Source organism: Danio rerio, chromosome 11 (genome assembly GCF_049306965.1).
Source record: "Danio rerio strain Tuebingen ecotype United States chromosome 11, GRCz12tu, whole genome shotgun sequence".
NCBI lineage: Eukaryota > Metazoa > Chordata > Actinopteri > Cypriniformes > Danionidae > Danio > Danio rerio.
The window spans coordinates 3583720-3611155 of record NC_133186.1 but is presented as its reverse complement, the minus strand read 5'-3'; the positions used below and the strand labels follow the sequence as shown (position 1 = coordinate 3611155).

General features: G+C 34.9%; 1 protein-coding gene across 4 annotated transcripts; it reads right to left on the bottom strand.

The window, feature by feature from the left end:
- Positions 1-3187: 3187 nt before the first annotated feature.
- On the bottom strand, positions 3188-26620 carry pusl1 (pseudouridine synthase like 1). 4 transcript variants are annotated; one of them, XM_073916261.1, is made up of 9 exons: positions 26358-26620; positions 26223-26280; positions 24038-24225; positions 15218-15257; positions 14849-14998; positions 10734-10904; positions 5680-5734; positions 3555-3717; positions 3188-3314 (listed from the first exon to the last, which is right to left on the bottom strand). In XM_073916261.1, exons 5-9 carry the CDS (start codon positions 14890-14892, stop codon positions 3283-3285), a joined length of 465 nt encoding a protein of 154 aa, XP_073772362.1. In that variant the 5' UTR covers positions 14893-14998; positions 15218-15257; positions 24038-24225; positions 26223-26280; positions 26358-26620; the 3' UTR covers positions 3188-3282. The 4 variants fall into 4 exon arrangements, 3 of the variants coding, with proteins under 3 accessions (XP_073772362.1, XP_683563.5, XP_073772361.1); XR_002459658.3 differs by lacking the exon at positions 15218-15257 and having other exon boundaries at positions 5703-5734; XM_678471.11 differs by lacking the exon at positions 15218-15257.
- Between the last annotated feature and the right edge of the window lie 816 nt (positions 26621-27436).

Genomic DNA, 27436 nt, shown 5'->3' with positions numbered 1-27436 from the left:
TTGACATCTAAAACAAGCCTCTGTGTTTGTTTGTAGGAATATTATTGTCCATATTTAACAAGTACAAAGAGTGAAATGATCACTATATATTAAGCAGATGCAGTGTAATGAAGGTGGAGGATTTTCTGTAGCCGTTATGCGGTAAGAGACTGCACTGAATTGCAAACGATCAGGTTTAAGTATGCTAACGTATTTGTTCACGGTAAAGGCTGTGCTGCATTCCCATTTTCAGCCGCCTTCAAAACAGGCAGGGTAACCATCACGTAGGATTATTTTAGATTAGCCACTCTCAACTCAACAGGCACTGCACTCGGCTCCACTATATATGCATTTTAGACATTTTATTCATTGGTGTGTGTGTTGTCGCAAGTATTTCAGTCGCGTCTTTTGAAGGGAAGACTTTCGAGATTGCTCAATATATCTCCTGATGCCTTGTCGGTTTAATTAAAGCTGTCAATTATACTTGACTTGTTATGATTATATTAAAGAGAGAGGTTTATATTTTTGGTTGTATGTAAAATCTAAACAAAGACTGTCTAGTTGAAGCTAATTAATCTGGTGCTGCTTCAGATAATAAATGGACTTGTGGATATTATCAAACACATTCCTGCATTATTATGCTTTCGCTTTGTTTTTAAAGAGCGTAACTGAAATACCATAATGCTCGAGGACAATTCGTTGCTGTTTTCACTTCATATACTGTCATGTTCACCTCAAAATGATGTGGTTTTCTTTGTCTAGTTGATGTTTTGTTTTTAGAGAACATGCACTTCTTGCTGACAAATCAGCCTTTTGAAATGGATGATAATTCCTGGAGTTTCACCTCAGTTGAATGTTGACGACACACACAAAGTGTGCATCTTTTTAAAAGTGGTTTGTGTTGAGACGGACTATGATTGGATGTTACCGGATGAGGGAATGCTTGCGTTTGGGTCTTGGAGCAGCTCTCGGGTGTGCTGCATTCGTGCTGATGTTGGCGACTGAATGATGTATGATAGAATAAACCTATGAATCCAAGCGTGTTCGACAAGCTTCATGTCATTTCTGCTTTTGTTTGTCATGTATAGTGCTTAGCTTATACACGAGTACACACCATTTTGAAAGTTATTATTTTTCTTCATTTCTCAGTGAATTCAGGCAATGTATTTTGGTGCATTTAACAGATTTATTTATTAAAATATTATTATAGACGCCAAATATATTTAGAAATTAAAAGAATACAATTCAACTCAAGCAAAATATAGCAAAAACAAATGACAAACTACACTATTTCAACTAAATTGTAAACAATTTTTTGCTTTTGATTTTTCATCTTTTTTTTTATTTGTGTTTAATATTTTTCTATAAGGTAAATTTGGCTGAACTAGTTTTTGGATCGTTCACGCAAGTTCTTTTGTTAGGTAATCTCCACATTTGGCTTCAGTACTGACTAATCTAATGTATATGCACAAATATAATATTGTATAGCTTCCTATTAAAATATGAATTTAAGAAAGATTTGAGATTTGTGAGGGGTGTACTCGTACGTTGAGCACTGTATGTATATAGCTATCATCTTTAAATATTTCCTAAGTGCTGTAGATTTTTTTCCAACACATTTTTAAACAATATCTTAATTATTTTTAAATAACAATGGGTTGCCATGTTTAAAGAATATATATTTCAGTCATTTTGTCAAATACTAGTATTCAGCTGGAGGTGCATTTTAAAGGCTTGACTAGGTTGTCACTGGACAAAAACATTTTTTTTTTAATGGCAACAAACTTAAGAAATAAGACTTTCCAGATTAAACATTATTTGGGAAATATTAGAAAAACAATTAAGTCTTCACAGGAGAGCTAATACATATAGATGTACAATCCCCGGCCACTTTATTAGATACACCTTACTATTACTGGGTTGGATCCCTTTTTCCTTCATGCCATAGATTCAACAAGATTTGTCGGCTGCACATCCATGATGAAAATCTCCTGTTTCACAACATCCCAAAGGTGCTCTATTGGATTGAGATCTGGTGACTGTGGAGGCCATTTGAGTACAGTGAACTCATCGTCATGTTCAAGAAACCAGTCTGAGATGATTCACGCTTTATGACATGGTGCGTTATCCTGCTGGAAGCAGCAATCAGAAGATGGAGACACTGTGGTCATAAAGGGATGGACATGATCAGCAACAATACTCAGGTAGGCTGTGGCGTTGACACGATGCTTTAATAGTACTAGTGGACCCAAAGTGTGCCAAATTCTGACCAGAACATCCGAATGTTGCCGCAGAAATGGAGACTCATCAGACCAGGCAATGTTTCTCCAATCTTCTATTGTCCAGTTTTGGTGAGTCTGTGTGAATTGTAGCCTCAGTTTCCTGTTCTTAGCTGACAGGAGCAGCACCCGGTGTGGTCTTCTGCTGCTGTAGCTCATCCGCCTCAAGGTTGGACATGTTGTGTGTTCAGAGATGCTCTTCTGCAGACCTCGGTTGTAACGAGTGCTTATTTGAGTTACTGTTGCCTTTCTATCAGCTGGAACCAGTCTGGCCATTCTCCTCTGACCTCTGGCATCAACAAGGCATTTGCACCAACAGAACTGCCGCTCACTGGATATTTCCTCCCATTCTCTGTAAACCCTAGAGATGGTTGTGCATGAAAATCTCAGTAGATCATCAGTTTCTGAAATACTCAGACCAGCCCGTCTGGCACCAACAACCATGCCACATTCAAAGTCTCTTAAATCAGCTTTCTTCCCCATTCTGATGAGGTTTGACCTGCAGCTGATTGTCTTGACCATGTCTACATGCCTAAATGTGTCTATGTATATATAGTATTTATTTTTTTACATTTTGTCACAATTTAATGTGCACTTGAATAATTATGATGAATGGTAATATCACAGTATCTCAACAATATAAAGCAGCGCAGCTTTTCCCAACACTGATAATAATAAGAAATGTTTCTCAAACATCTCCAGAAGGCAGAACCTTTAGCTATTAATCATATGATAAAAATACAATTGAAAAATACATCAATGTTAAAACCGTCATTTTAAATCAAGTTTAACTAGATTGAGAAAAAGAGACTTCGGTCAGAAACGATGTGCTGGAATGTGCTGTGATTGCATTAGCATTGAGCTAAAACGCTGAACTGACTAATGTATAACCAAGCATGTGTGTAAAAGTATGGTCATGACAGAAAGAGTTGAAGAAAAATAACAAAAACAGTTTATTGACATTTTTAAACAATTTAAAATGTCCATGCCTTGATAATTATGATAAAATATTTAACTAACTCTATTATTGTTCTTCTGACATGGAAGCCACAAGATCTGTAAGAAATAAGAGTATTACATTATGCAGTAAATCAGTATACTCATATGGGCTGCAAAGTGTTCTGTTAAAGGTAATGCAGTTTGTTTTCACTACAGATTTTGCTGTTTGATTATTTAACAGATGAGTAGAAGCATTGCATTGTGGGTTATGTTGTTCTGTACAGTGTCTTCCAGTCAAATAGTGTAGTCTAAAATGTACATTAATGACTAGCTGTGTGGTATTTCAGACGTTCTCACCTGTATCTCTGTACTGTACATTGGTCAGAAACAGTCCATGGGCTGGGGCCGTCAGGTTATTTGGGAATGCCAACGAATCACGCGCCTCTAATAGATCCTGTATCTTACTTACAGAAAGTCGACCCTGACCAATAGCAACCAGCACTCCGGTCATCCTGCGCACCTGTGAGGACAAACACCATATATAACTTTATACAGCTTATCATCAGCCATATTCTATGACCACATTTCCTGCATCATAATGTTCATAATCATTATACTTAATATTAGACGTTATTATGAGTCCTTTCAAGCCTCTTGGCCTTCACATAATAAGCTTGGGAGTCTTTTCAAATCCCATGTACAGAAGCCATTTGGGTATGGAGCCAAATCAGTCTCAAAAATAATACATTTGCACATCACATTTCATATTTACAAAATCCAATTCATAAATATGTAAATCCAATTAGTAAATTCAAAACACAATTTTGAATTTACGAATTGGATTTGCGTATTCATGAATTGTGTTTTAAAATTTACGAATTGGATTTAAGGATTTTTTGAATTGTTTTTTGAATTTATGAATTGGATTTGCATATTAATGAATTGTTTTAAATTTAAGAATTGGATTTGCGTATTTATGAATTGTGTTTTGAATTTATGAATTGGATTTACGTATTCATGAATTGTGTTTTGAATTTATGAATTGGATTTACGTATTCATGAATTGTGTTTTGAATTTACGAATTGAATTTGCATATTTTTGTACTGTTTAGAATTTACAAATTTGATTTGCGTATTTATGAATTGTTTTAAATTAACGAACTGGATTTACGTATTTATGAATTGTTTTTTGAATGTACAAATGGATTTGCATTTTTATTAATTGTGTTTTGAATTTACAAACTGGATTTGCGTATTTATGAACTGTTTTGAATTTGCATATTTATGAACTGTGTTTTAAATTTACGAATTGGATTTGCATATTTATAAATTGTGTTTTAAATTTACAAATTGGATTTCCATATTTATGACCTGTGTTTTGAATTTATGAATTGGATTTGCATATTTATGAATTGTGTTTTGAATTAACGAATTGGATTTGCATATTTTTGTACCGTTTCGAATTTACGAATTTGATTTACATATTTATAAACTGTGTTTCGATGTACAAATTAGATTTACATATTTATGAACTGTGTTTCAAATTTACGAACTGGATTTGCATATTTATGAATTGTGTTTTGAATATACAAACTGGATTTGCGTATTTATGAACTGTTTTGAATTTACAAATTGGATTTGCATATTTATGAACTATCTTTTAAACTTACGAATTGGATTTACGTATTTATGAATTGTGTTTTGAATTTACGAATTGGATTTGCATATTTTCGTACACTTTCAAATTTACTAATTGTATTTATATATTTATGAACTGTGTTTTGAATTTACAAATTACATTTGCATATTTATGAACTGCGATGAATACAATTTTGTAAATGTGAATTGTGCACTTTGTAAGTGTATTATTTTTGAGACTGATCAGTCTTTATATTTGGGCAGAAGTGTGTTTATCACTGTAGCGTGTGACCAACAGTCCCGCACCGCTGCATGATTTGACAGATTCATATGCAGCCAGATCATCTACTGTATGGATCAGTATATTTTTTATAGATTTTTTTTCATTTCAAGTATAGAAGCCTTCAAATGGGGTTTGAGTTATTAATAATGTTTTATTAATTAACAGTTTTGTTCCGTTTGTTATATTTATCGGTCAATGTTTCTATAAATATGAACAACACAACATAAGAACAGATTTGTTTGGCCATTACTAAAGGCATCATTAATACACAATTTGCGCTACGTGTTTTCTCTCCAATATTGTTGGACAAATTGCATGTAGTTATGTCAATGCATTATTAATCATGTTAGTGTGTTCCAAAGCATGCCTACTCGACTGCTACACACTCAAAAGTACTGTTTTTCTCCTCAAACAGTGCAATCTTTTGACTAGCGAAATGGGCACACAGCAAACTTAATCAAACCAGTGAAATAAAACAGTGTAGAGCCACACATTCAACACTAGGAGGCAGACATCCCATAATAATCATCACATTTCTAGGGAAACAAAGCTTGTACTTACTTGTCTGTATAAAAAAGACCTACTTTTAAAAGTGAGCTCCCAGAACTGAATGTCTCTGAAAGAAAACACACAAATACAACAATTAAGCCATTTTAAATCTGCTCCATCACCGAAGACATCTCCACATGTGCAGTCAAACAGCAACAGATTTAAGGGTGAAGGCTGAAGACGTGACCTCTTTTGGCCTGTCTCCTTCACTCAGTGTGTTATTTCTGCCTAGTGGGTACAATATTTCTCCCATTAAAACTAAATGTGACTGCAGGATTGCCAAGCCGCATCCATCAGATAAACAACTGGAGCTGCAGCAGGAGCACTGGAGCCGAGCTGCCAATATTTAATGAATGTTTCAGACTGTCTTTTTATTTTTAAATGGACACAAACGATGGCTGTAAATTCACAATGAGATTTGTTTGGACTGCCTTCACAGACCCTCTGAATGACAACGTCTGGCTTTCATTTAATCATTTCTCTGAATGAACAAACAGTCAGGCTGCGTTACATGATCAGAGATTAGCATAGGATAGCAACACACTGAAGAACTCAAAGAGAGCATAATAAATAAAACTGCATCTCCAGACTGAAGACAGAATAATAGCACACTGTTAAATACAAATTGCACGCAAGGCATACTTTCAGCCCAGGGTAATTGGAAATAGTTTGATTTTTACCTTGATTTTAAATGGCTTGTATCTGTTTTGTGGAAGTGTGCATCACCAAACTCAAACCAGATTGTGTGTGTGTGTGTGTGTGTGTGTGTGTGTGTGTGTGTGTGTGTGTGTGTGTGTGTGTGTGTGTGTGTGTGTGTGTGTGTGTGTATGTATATACATACATACATACATACATACAGTGCTCAGCATACTGCATATGAGCACACCCCATTTTGAAACTGAATATTTTTCTCCATTTCTCAGTGAATATAGGATGTATTTTGGTGCATTTAAACAGAACAGATTTATTAAACAGAGATATTTATTAAAATAATATTTTAGTCACTAAAACATTTAAAAATTGAAGGATAGTTCAATTTAATTCAAGCAAAATATTGCAAAACAAAGAGAACTAACTCATATTAAGTATACAGATATTTTGTAAACTAATTTCCATGACTTTTCCAAAACTTTCTGGGTTTTTCTGATTTTCCAAAACTTTTCCAGGCCTGGAAAATGCCATGTCAACATTCCATGACTTCCAGGTTTTTTGGGATTTTGTTAGATTAGCTCCAGATTTCTCATCAGTACTGACTAATTTAATTTATATGCACAAATATAATATTGTATAGCTTCCTAATAAAAAAGTATATATATATATATATATATATATATATATATATATATATATATATATATATATATATATATATATATATATATATATATATATATATATATATATATATATAAAAGGGCTGCACCATATATAATTTCAGCATCAATATTGCAATGTGCAAATCCACACTGTTGAGCTGGGATTATAGTTGATCAGAAACCCGATTCATAACAAATGAAGTTTGTGTCACTGCAGAGTTTAATCATAATAGAATGAAAGTTTATCATCTGTATTTTTAAGCCTTTCGACTGTGAGAGAAGCATTTAGACACAAAAAGTAGTAACATTTGTAAGTTTATAAAAATTACTTTTTTGATGATGATTTTACATTATTGTTTTTACTTTCTGTACCTAAACACTGTTAGACCCCCCAGAAAACCCTTATTTTTAGAACATGCCAATCAATCTAAATTAATAATTCTTTCCAAAAAAACTATTCAAGTCATGTAGCTATATTCATATTGCAATATATTTTGCAGAAAAACATTGCAATATATATATATATACAGTTGAAGACAGAATTATTAGCCCCCCTTTCTTCTTTATTAAATATTTTCCAAATGATGTTTAACAGATCCAGGAAATTTTCACAGTATATCTGATAATATTTTTTCTTCTGAAGAAAGGCTTATTTGTTTTATTTTGGCTACAATTAAAGCAGTTTGAAATTTTTTAAACACCATTTTAAGGTCAAAATTATTAGCCCCTTTAAGCTATATTTTTTCTCGATAGTCTACAGAACAAACCATCATTGTACAATAACTTGCCTAATTAACCTAATTAACCTAGTTAAGCCTTTAAATGTCACTTTAAGCTGTTTTGAAGTGTCTTGAAAAATATCTCGTAAAATATTATTTACTGTCATCATGGAAAAAATAAAATAAATTAGTTATTAGAAATGAGTTATTAAAACTATTATGATTAAAGATTTGTTAAAAGATTCTTCTCTCCGTTAAACAGAAATTAGAGAAAAAATAAACTGGGGTCTAATAATTCATGGTGGCTAATAGTTCTGACTTTAACTGCATATATATATATATATATATATATATATATATATATATATATATATATATATATATATATATATATATATATATATATATATAGCAATAAATACAATCATGCTAAATTCCTGCTTGCAACTAAATCTGTTTTTGTGTTTGCAATAATAGATTAGATTGGCTATTATAATGTCTTCTTCAGTACACTGATCTGCATCTGACAGCAGGAACGAGCAGCAGACGCTTTTGTCAGCATCATGTTTTTAGTCCAACATCTGTTGCCAAGCAACCGTCTCATTGCACATGCCGACTGATGAAACGCAGCCACAAAGACTGGACATCCTCAAAGACCAGTTACAAAGCGCCTTTGTCTTTAATACAGTGTGTTGAGCATTTATCAACACAAATACTGCACAATATTAATCTGTCTTCAGCTTCAAGCTGATGATGATGAGCGGATGAAGAACATGTTGATGACTATACGCAATCATGATTAGGGTTATTATTGCATTTACTGGGTCCAAGAGGATTATTGCAGTGGGTAGCGATGTCACCTCACAGCAAAAAGATCGTCTGTTCGAGCCTCAGCTGGGTCAGTTGGCATTTCTGTGTGGAGTTTGCATGTTCTCTGTTGGCGTGGGTTTTGTCTAGGTGCATGCAAATCCAAAGACATGCACTAAAGCTAAATTGTCAATAGTGTATGAGTGTGAATGAGTGTGTTTCCCAGTGATGGGTTGCAGCTAGAAGTGCACCCACTGCGTAAAACATATGTTGGATAAGTTGGTGGTTCATTCCGCTGTGACGACCCCTGATTAATAAAGGGACTAAGTCGAAAAGAAAATGAATGAATGATTCACTAATTGTAAACTGGAAGAGTGTCATGTTCTGCCATGCTTTCTTTGGATATAATGAGGATATTTCTATACATCTGTTGTAAATGACTCTACATTTGTGCAATTAATCCCTGTAGCGGACAGAAATGAATCTAACAAACTGTTAGAAAAGCTACACTCACCTCTGTTTTAGTAAATCTGATACATATTTTTGTTTTGTGACATACCATTATATAGACTATAGGCTAATTAATCTGACAACACTTGGCCATTCTGCTATGGTAAATGTTTTAATGTGTCCAAAAACCTACCCAACGGAATTAAAGAGTATACGCTGTAAATTAATTTGAGGCTATATTAAGTAAAACAAAAATTATTCAGTGGGGCGGCATGGTGGCTCAGTGGTTAGCACTGTCAGCTCACAGCAAAAAGGTTGCTGGTTCGAGTCCCATTCGAGTTGGCGTTTCTGTGTGGAGTCAGCCGAGTGCTCTGGCTTCCTCCACAGTCCAAACACATGCGCTATAGGGGAACTAAATTGGCTGTAGTGTATGAGTGAATGCGAGAGGGCATTGGTGTTTCCCAGTACTGAGTTATAGCTGGAAGGGCATCCGCTGTGTTAAACATTTGCCAGAATAGTTGGCAGTTCATTCCGTTGTGGCAACCCCTTGATAAACAGGATTAGGATAACCTTTATTTGTCCCAGAGAGGAAATTTGTCTTGGGTAAAAAGGTGCTACAACATTGCTCTAAAATAAATAAAACAAAACAATTAAGAACAAACAGTTAAGAACATACATTGTTTACGAATAAGACCATGTATAAGTATAAATATATAAAACACAGAACCCAGTCAAGTGCTAACGTACTACAGGAACAGTGCTATTGGTAGAGTTCAACAGTTTTATCCTTTATTTTAACATTTATTAATAAGATTCTAGAGGTGTGAACCTATACTGGTCTCACGGTTCGGTTCGGTTACGATTATCATGCCTTCGATTCGGTTCAATTCGATATCTCGGTGCATCGACGATGCTTTCTATATACAGTGTTATATTTTAGGGGGGAGGCTATAACAAGCTGTCTGTATAAACACACACACACACAGCACCACACTGTCTCTCATTCAAACACATACACAAACATACACAGCACCAAACAAACAAACAAACACACACACACACACATTTAAGCCCTCGCAACAGGGAGAGCTCGCGCTGAGCGGAGCACAAAAACAAAAAAATGAAGCACTTTTCCGACGGTCCCTTACTGAGAGCTCCTCTCAGCGCGAACTCTCCCGGCTAAACACATATTGCGAGGGCTTAAACGGAGCAGTGCTCGTAATATCGAGCGAAAAAAAAAAAGAAAGACAGCTGTGAAACAAAACCAGCTTTGTCTTTTTGTAGTAAACACACTTTAGATCTTTTTAGTGTAAGAGGTTTTTGAGTTATTGCAGTCTATCACTGAATGTGTGTCAGGAAAATCGAAAACAAAACCAACTGAACCGCGCTCATTTCTGGCGCCCCCCTGGATATACAGCGGCCTTTGCATTTGCCTATGGTGCCTATGCCACGGGCCGGCCCTGAGTTGCCTGAGTGTTGTAAATACTCACGCTCACCTCCCTCGCGACAGAGCGCATAGGAGATAAATGACGTCAGTACATAATAACTGGTTATGATTATTACCGAACCGCTACAGAATTGTCCGCGTCTGCATCGCAGTGCACCGAAGAAACAATTAATTTTGACACCCCTGTAAGATTCATAAGGAAAATGAATGAATTACTGCAAATCTGTCAATATTTTTGTTCCAGGAGGATGATATGGAAAGCAGTAGCTTGAACATTCTGCTAAATATTTTGTTTTGGTGTCTTCCCACTCCACTTATGAGTCGTACCTTTGAAAGTGTCTCTGAGAGAATGATTCTCCAGGCTCCAGCTGGGCTAAATCGAGGGTCTTCACAGGGCACTTAAAGGGGGCATCGGAGCTCAAGGCCCGAAAGGTGCTGAAGTCATGGGTTCCTAACAGCAGTGCTGACGCCTCACGCATCGCATCAATATTTAACCTCCTGTGGGGAAAATAAAGCAATGAAGTACTTTAATACTGCATGTAATTACTTTTTAATTATATATATATATATATATTTTTAAATTAATTAATTCGGTTTTTCAAATTGCATGACAAACACTGTAAATAATGCAGGGTTCCACACCATCACTTCATGTTGTGCCAACACAAATCGATTAGGTTAACGTAATCATTTTGACAAATTTAAGTGAATTGAACAAAAAACAAAGAAGTTGTCCCAATATAACCTTAAGTGTTGTGTTGTTTCAACTCACTTTAAATATGTTGTTTGAACAAGCAGCAAAAATATTTAAACAGTTTTTCTATAATTTCCCAGAGATGGGTTGCGGCTGGAAGGGCATCCGCTGCGTAAAAAGTTGTTGGATAAGTTGGTGGCTCATTCCGCTGTGGCGACCCCTATTTAATAAAGGGACTAAGCTGACAAGACGATGAATGAATGAATGAGTTTTTCTATAGATGCTTTACAGATTATCATTATACATTGATGTATGTGTTTGTATATATATATGTATTTTCCTTTTTTTTCTCTCTCTCTCTTTTCCCATATATGCTAGTGGGTGTTTGTGTATCTATGCCGAATTTATGATGATAGTAGACTTTGCTTGTTAAATTATTTGAGTGACATTTGAGATGTTTAAATGAGTCATGTGACCGTAGTACTCAAAAGAGACTCTAGACGCACCTGATCGCTGTTACCCTGATGAAGGCAGACTTCTGCCGAAACGCGTAGGTTTTTAGAGATTTCAGGGCTCAACAATAAGGACTGCCCGATGGCCCGGGGCCAGTGTGAGAGATGCTCGGGACAGTGGACAGAATTGTTACTGGCCAGATCGGGGCAGTGCTGCCTTGTCCCTAAATTTTAATAGACGGCAACATGACCATGACATTAAATTATGAGGCTAATGGAAATGTCTGTTTCTAACTTTGTGGAAACATTTAAAAAGGTACAGCATGACGATAAAAATGAAGGTGATGTTTTGCTTAGTTTGCCGTCACTTTTAAGTCAGCCACCTTTTGTTTTGCAATAAAATACGTGCACGTTTTCCATACTGCTATATTTTACTGCTAAATATTTTTCAAATATTTAAATTCTACAACTACTGACATTATTTTCATTCATTCATTTTCTTTTTAGTTTTGTCCCTTTATTAATCTGGGGTCGCCACAGTGGAATGAACCGCCTGACATTATTTCGTGAAACATTATTTAATATATGTGGCTAACTTTTTTATTTCTTTTATGGGGCCAGTGAAAATTTTGGCAGCGCAAGTAAAAATCTGAACCACTGCTCCAATCAGGCCAGTAGAAAAAATCCTTAGCGTTGAACCCTGGATTTAGCCATGTGAATAAAGGCTTTTTAAATTTTTCACTTTAATCAAGTGTCTTGGACTGATTCTTGTTGCTGTTTTGATGAATCCCTTACCCAAAGAGCACCGACCATACATTTGAGCTTACCCCAGAGCGCTTTTTGTTTGTTTTTTTCCAGCAAAAATATTTATTTGAGTGGATACAGGCATCCTATTATGAAACATATACAAAGGCTGCATCTGAAACTGCCTACTACTCAGTAGGTACTGCATTAGAATTTAAATGTACCCCTCAACCGTAAGAAAACTGTTCTATTCAGTAAGAATGTGAGTAGTATGAATGGAACTCGTACTACATCCGCCATTTTGTCATGATCACGTGACCTACCCGCGTCAGTTGTTTCACTTCACCCCCATTTATGAATTGTTTCGCGGTGCATCATGGGATAGCATAGCACTTCAGAATCTTGCCGGAAGTAGTTTAAGTAGCACTTTAAACATATTGATTTTTGAATTCTATAAATTCAGACATGCTACTCGGCTTGCATACTGTTTTTAACGTACTATATCAGGGGTGTCAAACTCAATTCCTGGAGGGCCGAAGCCTCTACAGTTTAGTTCCAACCCTGCTCCAACACACTTACCTGTAGGTTTCAAACAACCCTGAAGGACTCAATTAGTTTGATCAGGTGTGTTTAATTAGGGTTGGAACTAAACTGTGCAGAGCTGCGGCCCTTTTAAAACTGAGTTTGACACCTGTGTACTATATAGTATTTAAGTATGCGACTTTGGACGCAGCCAAAGACTTTTAAAGTTTAGGATGAAAGATAGAGATATAATAAAATATGACGATCTAAAATAATCATTTTCAAGAAATTATTTTCTAAATGCAATTATTTCCTGTGACAAAATGTGAATTTTGGGCGTCACGATGGTGCAGTGAGCAGCACGATCACCTCACTGCAAGAAGTTGTTGGTTCGAGCCTCGGCTGGGTCAGTTGGCGTTTCTGCATGGAGTTTGCATAAATAATTCGCATTAATAATGTGGTCAATGTTAAACTGAAATAAAATAAGTGCTCTAAAAATATTGTTCATCATTAATGCATGTTATTAAATACATTAACTAATGAAACCTTATTGTAAAGTACACTACCTGTCAAAAGTCTTGTCGTCAATCCAAGCTGTAAGAATAGCTTGACTTCTAGTTAATCATTTGTGAAAGTGGCAGAAGGTGGATTTTTCTGATGAGTCGTCTGTTGAACTGCATCCCAATCATCATCAATACTGCAGAAGACCCCACAGAAAGAGTCTCACAGAAATCAGTCAAGTTTGGTGAAGGAAAAATCATGGTTTGGGGTTACATTCAGTAAGAGGGCGTGCGAGAGATCTGCAGAGTGGATGGCAACATCAACAGCCTGAGATGTCAAGACATTTGTGCTGCCCATTACATTACAAACCACAGGAGAGGGACAATTCTCCAGCAGGATAGCGCTCCTCATACTTCAGCCTCCACATCAAAGCTCCTGAAAGCTAAGAAGGTCAAGGTGCTCCAGGATTGGCCAGCCCAGTCATCAGATATGAACATTATTGAGCATGTCTGGGGTAAGATGAAGGAGGAGGCATTGAAGAAGAACCCAAAGAATCTTGATGAACTCTGGGAGTCCTGCAAGAACACTTTCTTCGCCATTCCAGATGACTTCAGTGCTCTAAGCTCATGGGAGTCATATTCAGTATTCACTCTTTTTCCACTGCACCATGACTTAATATTCTATCCTGTACATTATTTCCATTATGACCTTACTGTCCTAATTAAATAATTAAAAATCAAGGCATGATCATATTTTATTGTAAGTGTAATCTAAAGGCATTTGCCCTTCATATAAGCCACTTCTGATACCAAATGATCAACTAGAAGTCAAGTTATTATTATTTGTTCTGACAAATTGTATAGGCGACAAGACTTTAGTCAGGTAGTGAACCAATAAAACTAATACTAAAGTTTTATTCTACACCACCCCTAATAAATCCAGTAATTCCAGAAAAACAGAAAATTATTAAGTGGTCTCTCCCCCCCCAGAGCTCTACATTAGAAGACTCACATTAAAGTCACTCAGGTCAGAAAACGTTCAGATGAGCTCAACCTCTACAGACATTAATTTTAAACGGCATAATCCAATTTGTGTGAGGAATGGCAGATCTTATGAATGGGAGGGAAAGCCAGCTGGAGAGTGAGAGTATGTGTGTGTGAGCAGACATAAGTCGACAGTGGGTGTTGTTCTGCGTCACTATGAGCCCGAAGCTTATCTTGGCCTACTTTCTCGCTAAAAACGAAGACAGTGAGAGGGAAAAAAAAAGCATTAAAGTTCACACGTCACCATTAAAGACAAGCCTCGGTCTTCAGAAAAGACATGTGCTGCTCTAACAATGCATACTTTCCTCATCTGCATGCGTTGGTTTTAATGTTGGCCTAGATAACCTGTAATCATTTGTTTTTTTTTTCCTTACGATGGGTCTTGTTTACGAGTGTGTATAATTCATGTGCTTTTTCCACTCTGAGAGGATTTAGCGTCTCTGAGCGTAGTTTAGACGGAGCACGTGCAGAATGAAATGCACTCACGTGTCTCGTAATGCCCAGCATAGATCCTTCTCCGTCAGTGGCATTAGTGTGTGATGCTGACAACCCAGAGCCAAGCGGTATACGTATGTCCGCGATTGCGCCTGATAGCGTGCGTGGAAGTCACTGTGGACACGGTAAGCTCTGGTGATTCTGGGAAAAGAGACAGAATAGGAGACGTTCATTAGAATCTGGTAATGCAGAGGCAGTTGTGTTTGTATTGCAAACACACTCACTGGTTTCTTCTTCTAATGTAAATAAAGCTCCATAATTACTAGTAAAAATATTGTGATTTCTGCAGTATACGGTGCTCAGCATGAAACTTATTAGTTTTTACAAATTTAAAACTTACATTACACATGGTTAACTTACATCCATCATGTTCTCTCAACACAAGTCGATTGTGTGGAACCTATTAAATAAGAAGTAAATACGTTAATTGTATTTTCATTTTTGTTAGATTTTATTTATTTATAATTTGCAATTTTATTAAAAATTACAAAGAAAATTCTTTGAAAAAATAATAATAAATAATAATAACAATAATAAAAATCATTATAATAATTTAATTAATTTAATTTAATCAGGATTTAATCAAAAAATTCTTTGTTAAAAATTAAATTAATAATAAATAATAACAATAATAAAAATCATTATAATAATTTATTTTTATCAACATTTAAAAAATAATAATTTTTCCAAACGACTGAAATTTTAATTAAATTAAAATACTAAATTTATTTTTTTTAAATCACATTTTATTTTATATATATTATATATTATATATTTATTTTATAAATATTTTAATATTTAGCCGTATACAAAATGATGTTTGGATTTGGATTTAGACCACTGAAATTAAGTTAACAGTTAACCATATAAGGCTTTTAAATTTATAAAAAAAAAAATATATTTTATTAATAACATCTAAATGTATATTAATTCAAAATTATGTCTGCATTTGGATTTTAACCCCTGAACATAATTAAAGCACTTAACGGTTAACTATAGGGCTTTAAAAAAAAGTAGCATCCATAATTACTGGTAAAAATATTTAGATTTTTGCAATATACGGTGCTCAGCATGAAACTTAAATTTGTAAAAAGTTAACTTAGATCCATCATGTTGTCTCAACACAAATCGATTGTGTGGAACCCAGCATTTTTTACAGTAATAAGGAAATATATTTCTTGTATTTTATTTAATTTAGTTTTAATTTAATTTGTTATTTAATCATTAAAAACATTTTTAAAAACATAATTTTGTGTACAGCTAAAAATTAAATTAAACTTAAATTTTAATTTAATTTAAAATTACATTAAATTAAAATAAAATTTCAGCCATCCACAAAAATGATAAAAATTAATACAAAAAATATATCTTTATTAATAACATAAATATAAAAGTATAATAATTAAATTAAACTACATTTTGAATTGAATTTGAAATTAAATTAAATTTTAATTTAGCCGTATGAAAAAATGATGTTTGCATTTGGATGTAAACCACTGAAAATAAGTAAAGCAGTCAACAGTTAACCATATAGGGCTTTAGAAATAATATAAAAAAAGAGATTTAAACTAAAATTTATGAACTAAAATCTAAATTATTAATACAAAAAAATTTAATACTTAAAGATTTAAAGGTGTGCAAACTTTGGAAAAATAAAAAATTGGCATTTTTTGCACTACTTTTATGCAGAAGTAGTTTTTTTTTTTTTTGCTATCTTTATAAAAAATATAAAATTAAAGTGTTATAAGACTTTAATTACAGGCATGCAAATTTGCAAAACTTTAGGCAGATTTTACTAAAATATTTACCAATCACAGTGTAAAAAAATCAAGTAATAATGTTGCAATCTTTTAAAAATATTTTACACCCCTGTACAGAGTTCATACACATTTTTACAACAAAAATGTCATGACTTTTCCAAGATTTTCAATTAATTTTCTTGTTTTATGTAATGTCTACATATGCAGTACGTGGTAAATAGGAAAAACAATGCATGTTCAAATGTATTAGAGCATATTGTAAAACATGCGACATGCATACAAACATAATACATTTATTTTTATATCGATGTCAAATTGATTTAGATGATGCTTAAACAGCACTAATAATGTGAGAGCATGAGACTGGCCAAAAACAGAAAAGAGGAAAGGCAAGCCAATATAATAAAGTATACAGATTTCTATTGACTTTTCCAAAACTTTTTCAGGACTGGAAAATGCCATGTCAAAAAAATTCCATTACTTTTTTTTTCAGATTTTCCATGACTGTATGAACCCTTAGGTCTAAATCTCACTTACTTACTCCCAGGGCTGTTTATATTGAAGTTGATATTTAGCTGCACCATATTGTTGTTTCGTAACATCTAGTTGTTATGAGGTGAGTTGTTAGCCCAAAGCTCAACCCTCAATAACCAGGGCATACACACATACACTATGGACAATTTAGCTTAACCAATTCACATAGCGCATGTGTTAGGACTTAGGGGGAAACCGGAGCTCCCAGAGGAAACCTACGTCAACACGGGGTGAACATGCAAACTCCACACAGAAATGCCAACTGACTCAGCCAGGGCTGAACCAGCAACCTTCTTACTGTGAGGCGACAGCGCTATCCACTGTGCCACCGTGTCGCCGGTCTAAATCTTATATGATTTACTAACGCTATCTTTTTGACTATTGAACTAAATACATCATATTGAAATAAGTGCAATTAATATTAATTAGTTAAACACCCATCCGTAGACTGTCACCCGCTGTAAATGTCCATCTGACTAAAAGCTAAAAGTGCTGTTATGGATTAAACTGCAGGTCCTTCATCCCCATGAGCTCAATGTGGACCCACAGAGCCTCAAACTCTCCATCAAACATTAATGCAATGCAATCCCGCGAGGCCTTTTAGGAGCAGCAGTCGATCAGCATCAGAAGCACATGACAGAGAACTTTATTAATATTCATGAGTGGGACGGGGCGGATGGATACTCAGGTTAATGGCAGAGTCAGAGATGAAGATCAAAAGTCACGTAACCTGTTGACATCCAGTGCACTTTCTGAGATGAGGTGGGTTGTGTTAACTGGACGGGAAGATATAGAGAAACACTCAACAGATGGAAGATTAGCTCAGGTTCAAAATGTTTTTATATGCTGTTGATGAAATTGATTATTGAAGAAAATGATGTTTGGTATTTCAAGTTTTACAGTTCGTTCAATCTATACTTGATGTTGCTTTGTAATTATTTTGAAATTTCCTATTCATTTTTACAACAAAATACAAAAAGGCTTCATCCTTAAATAGGGGCCACCTGATTCACACCTGTCTTTTTCACAAAACTGATGAAATGCCACACTGAATTTTCACTGTTTGAAATGCCACACTGCTCTTTTTTTGATCACACCCCTTTCAACTAATTGCCCAACTGCGCAGCCTTAAGAGCTTGCATATGATGAATGCGGGGTCATGTTTGTTTTCTGATAATCTAAAAACTGGTAAAATATATAAAAAAAAAAGCAGAATTATTCTGGTTAGTCATGTTATACTGCTATTATTTTGATATGTGTATGTATGTATGTATGTATGTATGTATGTGTATATATATATATATATATATATATATATATATATATATATATATATATATATATATATATAAATATATATATATAAAAAAAAAATATATATATATATATATACATATATATATATATATATATATATATATTTTTTTTTTTTTTATATATATTTTTTTATATATATATATATTATTATAAAATATATATATATAAAAAAAAAAATATATATATATATATATATATATATATATATATATATATATATATATATATATATATATATATATATATATATATATATTATTGTATAATGATGGTTTGTTCTGTAGACAATCGAAAAAAATATAGCTTAAAGGGGCTAATAATTTTGTCTTTGAAAATGGGTTCAAAAAATTAAAAACTGCTTTTATTCTAGCCGAAATAAAGCAAATAAGCCTTCGAATAAGATCAAATATACTGTGAAAGTTTTCTTGCTCTGTTGAACATCATTTGGGAAATATTAATTAAACTAATAAGTCTGACTTCAACTGTATATATTTAAACCTCAATGCCATGCCATAATCAATTACTATACATAATTTAATTATTATATTTCATAATTATTACATTTTTGAATGTAATAATAGAATCTGTAAATATATCACTAAAAACATCAGGTACTGTCTGAAATCATGTACTTTTAAATGCAATCAGGTCTCAATTTTTGCTTTTAAATACTGTGTAAGATACAAATAACTAGCTACAATGTTTAAAAACATAAAATTTATGATAAAATAGTCAAATACTATTCCAGTTTGAAGATTGAAGACAAAAAAATTCTAAATATAAATTACAATTATTTTAAATCAATGACTTTCTATATAGTTTCCACACAAAAAAAAAATATATATATATATAAAAAAACAGCAACACTATTTTAAAAATTGATAAGAATTAAATATTACATTTTATTTTAACTTGAGCAGTAATATTCAGCAAATCAGTACATGACCAGTATGTATGCATGGAAACAAAAATAGCAAACACTGTAAGAAAGAAAGAGGATTTCAGCAATGCTTGTGATCAATACGGCTTTTATTAATAAATAAATGACCTTTATCACAATATATCTCCTTTATATTTTATTTCTGGAATCCTCTTTTGTTTCTTACAGTTTTTGCTATTTATGTTTCTATTTCACTATCGCAGCACAGCAAGAAGGTCGCCGGTTCGAGTCCCAGCTGGGTCAGTTGGCATTTCTTTGTGGAGTTTGCATGTTCTCCCTGTGTTGGCGTGGGTTTCCTCCTGGGTGCTCCGGTTTCAGTCCAAACACATGCGCTATATGTGAATTGGATGAACAAAATTGTCCGTAGTGTATGAGTGTGTGTGTATATGTGAGTGCTCATGGGTGTTTCCCATTACTGGGTTGCAGCTGGAAGAGCATACACTGCGTAAAACATATGCCGGAATAGCTAGCGGTTCATTCCGCTGTGGCGACACCTGAAAAATCAGGGACTAAGCTAAAGGACAATGAATGAATGGTTCCATGTACCTGAGTGTTAGAGTTGCTCCAGACCTACTGTAAAGTCACGATGCTGTAAAGTCAGCTTTCAGCACAGGAACAAATCTATGAATTCTTAATGATGTCATTTAGCAGTCATTAGGGGTCTGTGGGTTGCAGTCTCAGTGGTCAGTCTGATCTAAACATACTGACTCCAGAGAGAAACGCCTGAGCTCCAGTTAAAAGCAGCGTTACTGACAGCATCTCTGCGGGGTCAGCGGAGCAGTTCAGCAGGTATTAATGATTTAGCAGCAGTCGCTAATCGCTGCTAACAGGAGCATGCTATAAAACGCGAACAAACCTGACAAAAGCACTGTCACTATGCTCTCTGTATTAAAGGAGACCTATTATGCCCGTGTTTGCAAGATGTACAATGAGTCTGATGTCCCTAGAGTGTGTGTGTGAGGTTTCAGCTCAAAATACCCTATAATGTTTTATAACTCTTTGACACATTTGACCATTTTGGTGACTGTCGCTTTAAATTTAAATGAGATTGTGCTCTTTCAAAAGAGGGCGGAGCTACAAATGCCTGTGTGTCAGCATAGTGGTAGATTCAAAACAGGACTAATGTTATCTTTGTGAAAAACTGAGTCAAGGGGCAATATGGTGGCTTAATGGTTAGCACTGTCGCCTCGCAGCAAGTTGCTGATTCGAGTCCTGGCAGGGTCAGTTGGCATTTCTGTATGGAGTCTGTCCGGATTCCCCCACAGTCCAAACACATGGGGGGAATTGAATACAGTAAATTGGCCGTAGCGTACGTGTGTGCATGTGAGAGTTTAAGGGTGTTTTCCAGGACTGGGTTGCAGCTAGAACTGCATCCGCTGTGTAAAACATATGCTGGATAAGTTGGCGGTTCATTCCGCTGTGGCGACTCCTGTTGAAAAAAGGGACTAAGTAGAAGAAAAATGAATGAATGAATGGATGGATGGATGGATGGATGGATGAATGAATGGATGGATGGCTGAATGGATAAATGAATGAATGGTTGGATGTATGGATGAATGAATGAATGAATGAATGGATGGATGGATGGATGAATGAAGGAATGATTGAATGAACGAATGATTGAATGAATGAATGAATAGATGAATGAATGGATGGATGGATGAATGAATGGATGGATGGCTGAATGGATAAATGAATGAATGGTTGGATGTATCAATGGATGGATGATGGATGGATGAATGAATGAATGAATGAATGAATGAATGAATGAATGAATGAATGAATGAATGAATGAATGAATGAATGAATGAATGGATGGATGGATGGATGGATGGATGAAGGAATGATTGAATGAATGAATGATTGAATGAATGAATAGATAAATGAATGGATGGATGAATGAATGAATGAATGAACGAACGAAGGAACGAACGAACAAATGAACGAATGAATAAATGAAAAAGTCAAAAGAAGTGGCTCAGCAGAAGGAAGTCAATGGTATGTTGTACGATGTGAAAACTAATGGTGGACTTGTTTGAATAACCAAATTAGCCAGAGATCAGCTATCACAGATTAAAACATCCAGGACCTGCCAAATCATTAAGATCATTTAAACAGGGAACAAAGAATGGACCCTAGGTGTAAACAGGCCCTGTGGGACATGTTGAGAAGAAAAAAAAAAAGCACATCAACACACTAATGTGTCTCCATTGACCACTTGTGTGATTGGATCACCAGGCGAAAAGCAAACAACAAATCATCACACCCTCATTTCAGCAGCACACTCATTTAACCTCCCTTAAGAGGATGTGTCAAGGTGACTTTATGAAAGCAATTTACAGATGATTCAATACAAGAAAGGTCCCGGTGGAGCAGCATGGGATTATGTCCCCTACCCAACAGCATCTGAGGATCCTATAATTCCCTATGAATTCCCTCTTCAGGGGTTTGAATGTTCAGACAATCCTGGCCCTGATCTTTTACAGCTAAACAACCTCTAAAACTGAAGCAGCCATATTTGGGGCTCTCAGACACTTCGCTGTGACTCTGGTTAAAAGCAAACCTTAGAGAAGTTAATGCTGTAGTGTTCCCTCATAGCATAAATGCTTAAAGTGGTAGTGTTATGATGTACACTACAGCTGAAGACATAATTATTAGCTCTTCTGTTTACATTTGATTCTTTTTCAAATATAACTGCTGTATAACAGAGCAAAGGAAATTACACAGTATTTTCAATTATATTTTCCTCACAGATAGAAATAAAGACAGATAGATACAAAAATAGATGGATGGAAACAAAGATAGATATATCTAAAATGGATAATTGGATGGACAAAAAGATAGATGAATCTAAAAATGGATGGATGGATGGATGGATGGATGGATGGATGGATGGATCTAAAATATATGGATGGATGGATAGATGAATGGATGGATGGATGGATGGATAGATAGATCTAAAACTATACAGATGGATGGATGGATGGAAACAAAGATAGACAGATCTAAAAATGGATGGATGGATGGATGAATGCATGGATGGATGGATGGAAAGAACAAAAGATTGATAGATTCAAACATAGATGATGGATGGATGGATGGATGGATGGATCTAAAATATATGGATGGATGGATGGATGGATGGATGAAAAGAACAAAAGATTGATAGATTCAAACATAGATGATGGATGGATGGATGGATAGATCTAAAACTATACAGATGGATGGATGGAAACCAAGATAGACAGATATAAAAATGGATGGATGGATGGATGGAAGGATGGATGGGTGGATGGATGCATGGATGGATGGATGGATGGATAGATCTAAAACTATACAGATGGATGGATGGATGGATGAAAACAAAGATAGACAGATCTAAAAATGGATGGATGGAAGGATGGATGGATGGATGGATGGATGGATGGATGGATGGATGGATGGATGGATGGATGCATGGATAGATGGATGGATAGATAGATCTAAAACTATACAGATGGATGGATGGATGGAAACAAAGATAGACAGATCTAAAAATGGATGGATGGATGGATGGATGGATGCATGGATGGATGGATGGATGGATGGATGGATGGATAGATAGATCTAAAACTATACAGATGGATGGATGGATGGAAACAAAGATAGACAGATCTAAAAATGGATGGATGGATGGATACATGGATGGATGGATGGATGGATGGATGGAGGGATGGATGGATAGACAGATAGATATACAAAAATAGATGGATCTAAAAATGGATGGATGGATACAAAGATAGTCAGATCAAAAAATAGATAGATAGATGGACGGATGGATGGATGGATGGAAACAAAGATAGATCTAAAAATAGATAGATGTATGTATGGATGGATGAAGGGAACCAAAGATTGATAGATCCAAAATAGATGATGGATGGATGGATGGATGGATGGATGGATGGATAGATGGATGGAGGGATGGATAGATCTAAAAATATATGGATGGATGGATAGATGGATGAATGGGTGGATGGATGGAAACAAAGATAGACAGATCTAAAATGGATGGATGGATGGATAGACAGATAGATATACAAAAATAGATGGATGCATGGATGAAACAAAGACAGACAAATCTAAAAAAAAGATGGATGGATAAATAGAACCAAAGGTTGATAGATCTAAAAATAGATGGATGGATGGAAACAAAGATAGATATATCTAAAAATAGATAGATGGATGGATGGATGAAAACAAAGACAGATCTGAAAATGGATGAATGGATGGATGGATGCAAAGTTAGTTGGATTTAAAAATATATGGATGGATGGATGGATGGATGGATGGATAAATGGAAACAAAGACAGATCTAAAAATAGATGGATAGATGGAAACAAAGATAGACGGATCTAAAAAAGATGGATGGATAGAAACAAAGAATAATAGATCTTAAAATAGATGGATGATAGATAGAAATAAAGATAGATGTAAAAATAGATGGATGGATGAATAGATAAAAACTAATAGCAATAACAAAAACACAATGAATACTATAATTTAACCTTATACAGTAACTTAAACAACTCTATAATTCATATTAAAAATGGTGCACAAACACAGATTTTAAATCCCTGAACAGACTCTCACCTTATAGGTTCTTCTTTTAATTGAAAGTTTAAAGCCTCGAGCAGGCTCTGCTCTGACAAGGGTGGTTTGTCTGCTCTCCGCTGGATATCTACATGAGCAGAGTTACACAAAGCATGGACACCAGTGTCTGTTCTGCTGGAGATGGACACACACACCTCATTCACCGGCTTCAGCTTCCTCACTGCATTCTGCACAGAAAAACAGCGTCACACATTTGCAAACCTGTATTTTAGGAACACGTTTTATTCTGTTACATTTTTTAAAGAGGCCTTAAGATGCTGTTTTAAATTGTCATTATTTTGTTTATTGAGTCTACATCAGGGGTGTCCAAACTCGGTCATGGAGGGCCGGTGTCCTGCAAAGTTTAGTTCCAACCCCTATCAGACACACCTGGGCTAGCTAATCAAGCTCTAACTAGGCATTCTAGAAACATCCTTGCAGGTGTGTTGAAGCAAGTTAGAGCTAAAATCTGCAGGACACCGGCCCTCCAGGACCGAGTTTGGGCACCCCTGGACTACATGGGCTAGAAAGTTTAACCTGGTGTTACAAAATCTGCTGCATCTGATAGTATTGCTGTGTCTTTAGTATAATGTAATTACCCGAGAAGTCGCAATCCAATAGAACTAGTAACAAGAAGCTACTATAGTAACTATATAGTTTATAGTAACTATAAACAACTATTTTTTTCTCTTCAGTAGGTTATTGATAAAATACAGTAAGTCTTAAGGTTTAATAAAAATTAATTAATTTTTGAAAATCACCAGGCGAACCCCCTTCATTGTCCCGCGACCCCTCGGGGGGTCCCGACCCCCAATTTGAGAACCTCTGCACTAGGCCATGAGACAGGACTTGGATTTGACCCTGCCAGTTACATGCAGATTCGCCAGGTCTCGAAACGCTTCTAAACTGATCGATGCTTTGAATCGCTTTAGTCACGTGACCAGGTGTTTCGAAACACTTTAGTCATGTGACTTGGGTGTTTCGGATCATGCTTCGGTGCAGTGTTTCGAAACACTTGCGCTTCGGGATCTTGACACTGTGTCGAAACGTCAGTTTCACGTCAGCCATCCCTAATATTAAGTTGTGACCAGGGCATTTGTGGAATTAATATCAGGACTTGGATGTCTGTATATTTGCAGATCCTATATATGCAAAATGAGTTTGCTGTTCATCACTCAATCAAGTGACTAGAATCACAATTGATTGATTTGTTTGCTTGTTAGTTTGTTATACGAATTTCAAATATTTTAATTAATTACAAGCTGTCAGAATTTAATCTTTTACTACATTTATCATTTATGTGTGTGTGTGTGTGTGTGTATATATATATATATATACATATATATATATATATATATATATATATATATATATATATATATATATATATATATATGCGTGTGTGTATGTGTTTACAGTATTTTATTTTATAACTTAATTTAAATGTTTTCTATTCTTATTTTTCTTTCTTTTTTTAATCAAAGACAAATAAATAATTTTTTTTACTTATTTTATTTTTGTTTTTTGTTTATGTTTATTTTCTGTTTTGAGTTGAAAACAAACCAACAGATGAGTTTTTGTTGCCAATAGAATAAACAGAAAAACTTTTTTTTAACGTTTTTTCTCGCGTTTCGTTTTCCAGACAAAATTAAATAATCGAATGATCGGATAATACACAGACCCAAAGTACATGCTGAGACGTTAAAAAAAGTAATATTCTGTACATTCACTGCACTTTTGTAACCTAATTTAAATTAATTAAAACGAAGTTGATTGTTCTTTATTTAATTTAGTATTGTATTTATCTAATTATATGCTTACTTGGCTTATTAGTTAAATCCGCCCCTGGAAATTCCATTTGACACAACTTCAACAAAGACCAAATCTTCCCAACAAACAACAATCACTCAGAAGGATACCACAGAAAATTTATATTTAAAAAATGTTTCCCAAAAGAATTGCAGTTTAATGAGACTGTTGTTTTGGAGAGGATGACTGATGATTTGAGCCCTAAATCTGAGGGTTTATATACAATAAAACAGACGCAACAGACACATTTCAATGTCGGGAAACACATAAAATGAACATTTTAAATGCACCAAAACAAGTATATAAAAAGTATCAGTCATATTGAAAAGCCATTTGTTTTTCAGCAGATGTTAATGATGGTCAGGCAGAAACTGACCTCTAAATGATTCCCGACCCCCTGTACAGCTTGATGAGCTGGAGCCTTCATCACACCACTGAGGAGACAAGCAGACATGTCACGTATGTATGTAAGCGGTGTTATAACAGTTCATAAGTGGTCATGAACACACACCTGTATTTGCTCCCTGTGTACTGGAAAAAGATTAAATACCGCGCGACAGTTTGTTGCATGATTCACAGTCCGTTCGTTTAACGTTAAAGTCGCGGAGCATAAACAGGATTGAGAGACCAACGTGTGTTTGTGTATGTGTTTGTGTCGCTGAAGTAAATATACAAATCTTTATTAAATGTTATATATAACCCAAACTGAGCACAACACGCGATACAGACATGATAAACACAGAGCCATGTGTGTGTGCGCCCTAGCAGCTGTTTGACGTTTAGAAGCCGAAGCGATGCCTGATTAAAAAAACAACAGAACACCTTCCAGGCTGCTTAAAATATATTGGATTTCAGTACTTGGATCTGTTCATCATATAAACAGTATTTATAGTTATATGGAGTTGGGCTTACTTTTTAAATGTTTGTTTTCTATGTGTTGGAAATGTACAGGCGGTATCGCAGGACGACATAAAAACTTTTTTAAAAACCCGCTTCCTCCAGATACTTTTTTATTAACATTATCAATTTACAAACTCAAATGGGGAACAAAAACAGTATAAAGCAATATATACACACACTTTTAATCCCATTTACATTATACAGTGCAATTGATACAGTGTAAATAGAAAAAAACTTTTAGGGGGTTAAACACACACACACACAAACACACACACACACACACACACAAATAAAAATAAATAAAAATAATTAGGATACATTTTTAAATGGAAAGAGACTTCGCTATAGTTTTGTATAGTTCCTCTGTAGCCTTATTTTCCTTGGATAGCCTACTACTTTTAAAGACTCTAAATATGTTTTACATTCATTTTTAAAGCAATTAATCACAGGTTTAGTCTTATTTAATTTACTTTTGTGTATATAATTCATTTTCTCTTCGGCTTAGTTGCTGTATTAATCCGAGAATGAACACAGCAGAATGAGCCGCCAACCAATCCAGCATATGTTTTACGCAGCGGATGCCCTTCCAGCTGCAACCCAAGGGAAACATCCACACTCATACACTACGGACAATTTAGCCGACCCAATTCACCTGTACCGCATGTCTTTGGACTTGTGGGGGAAACCCAC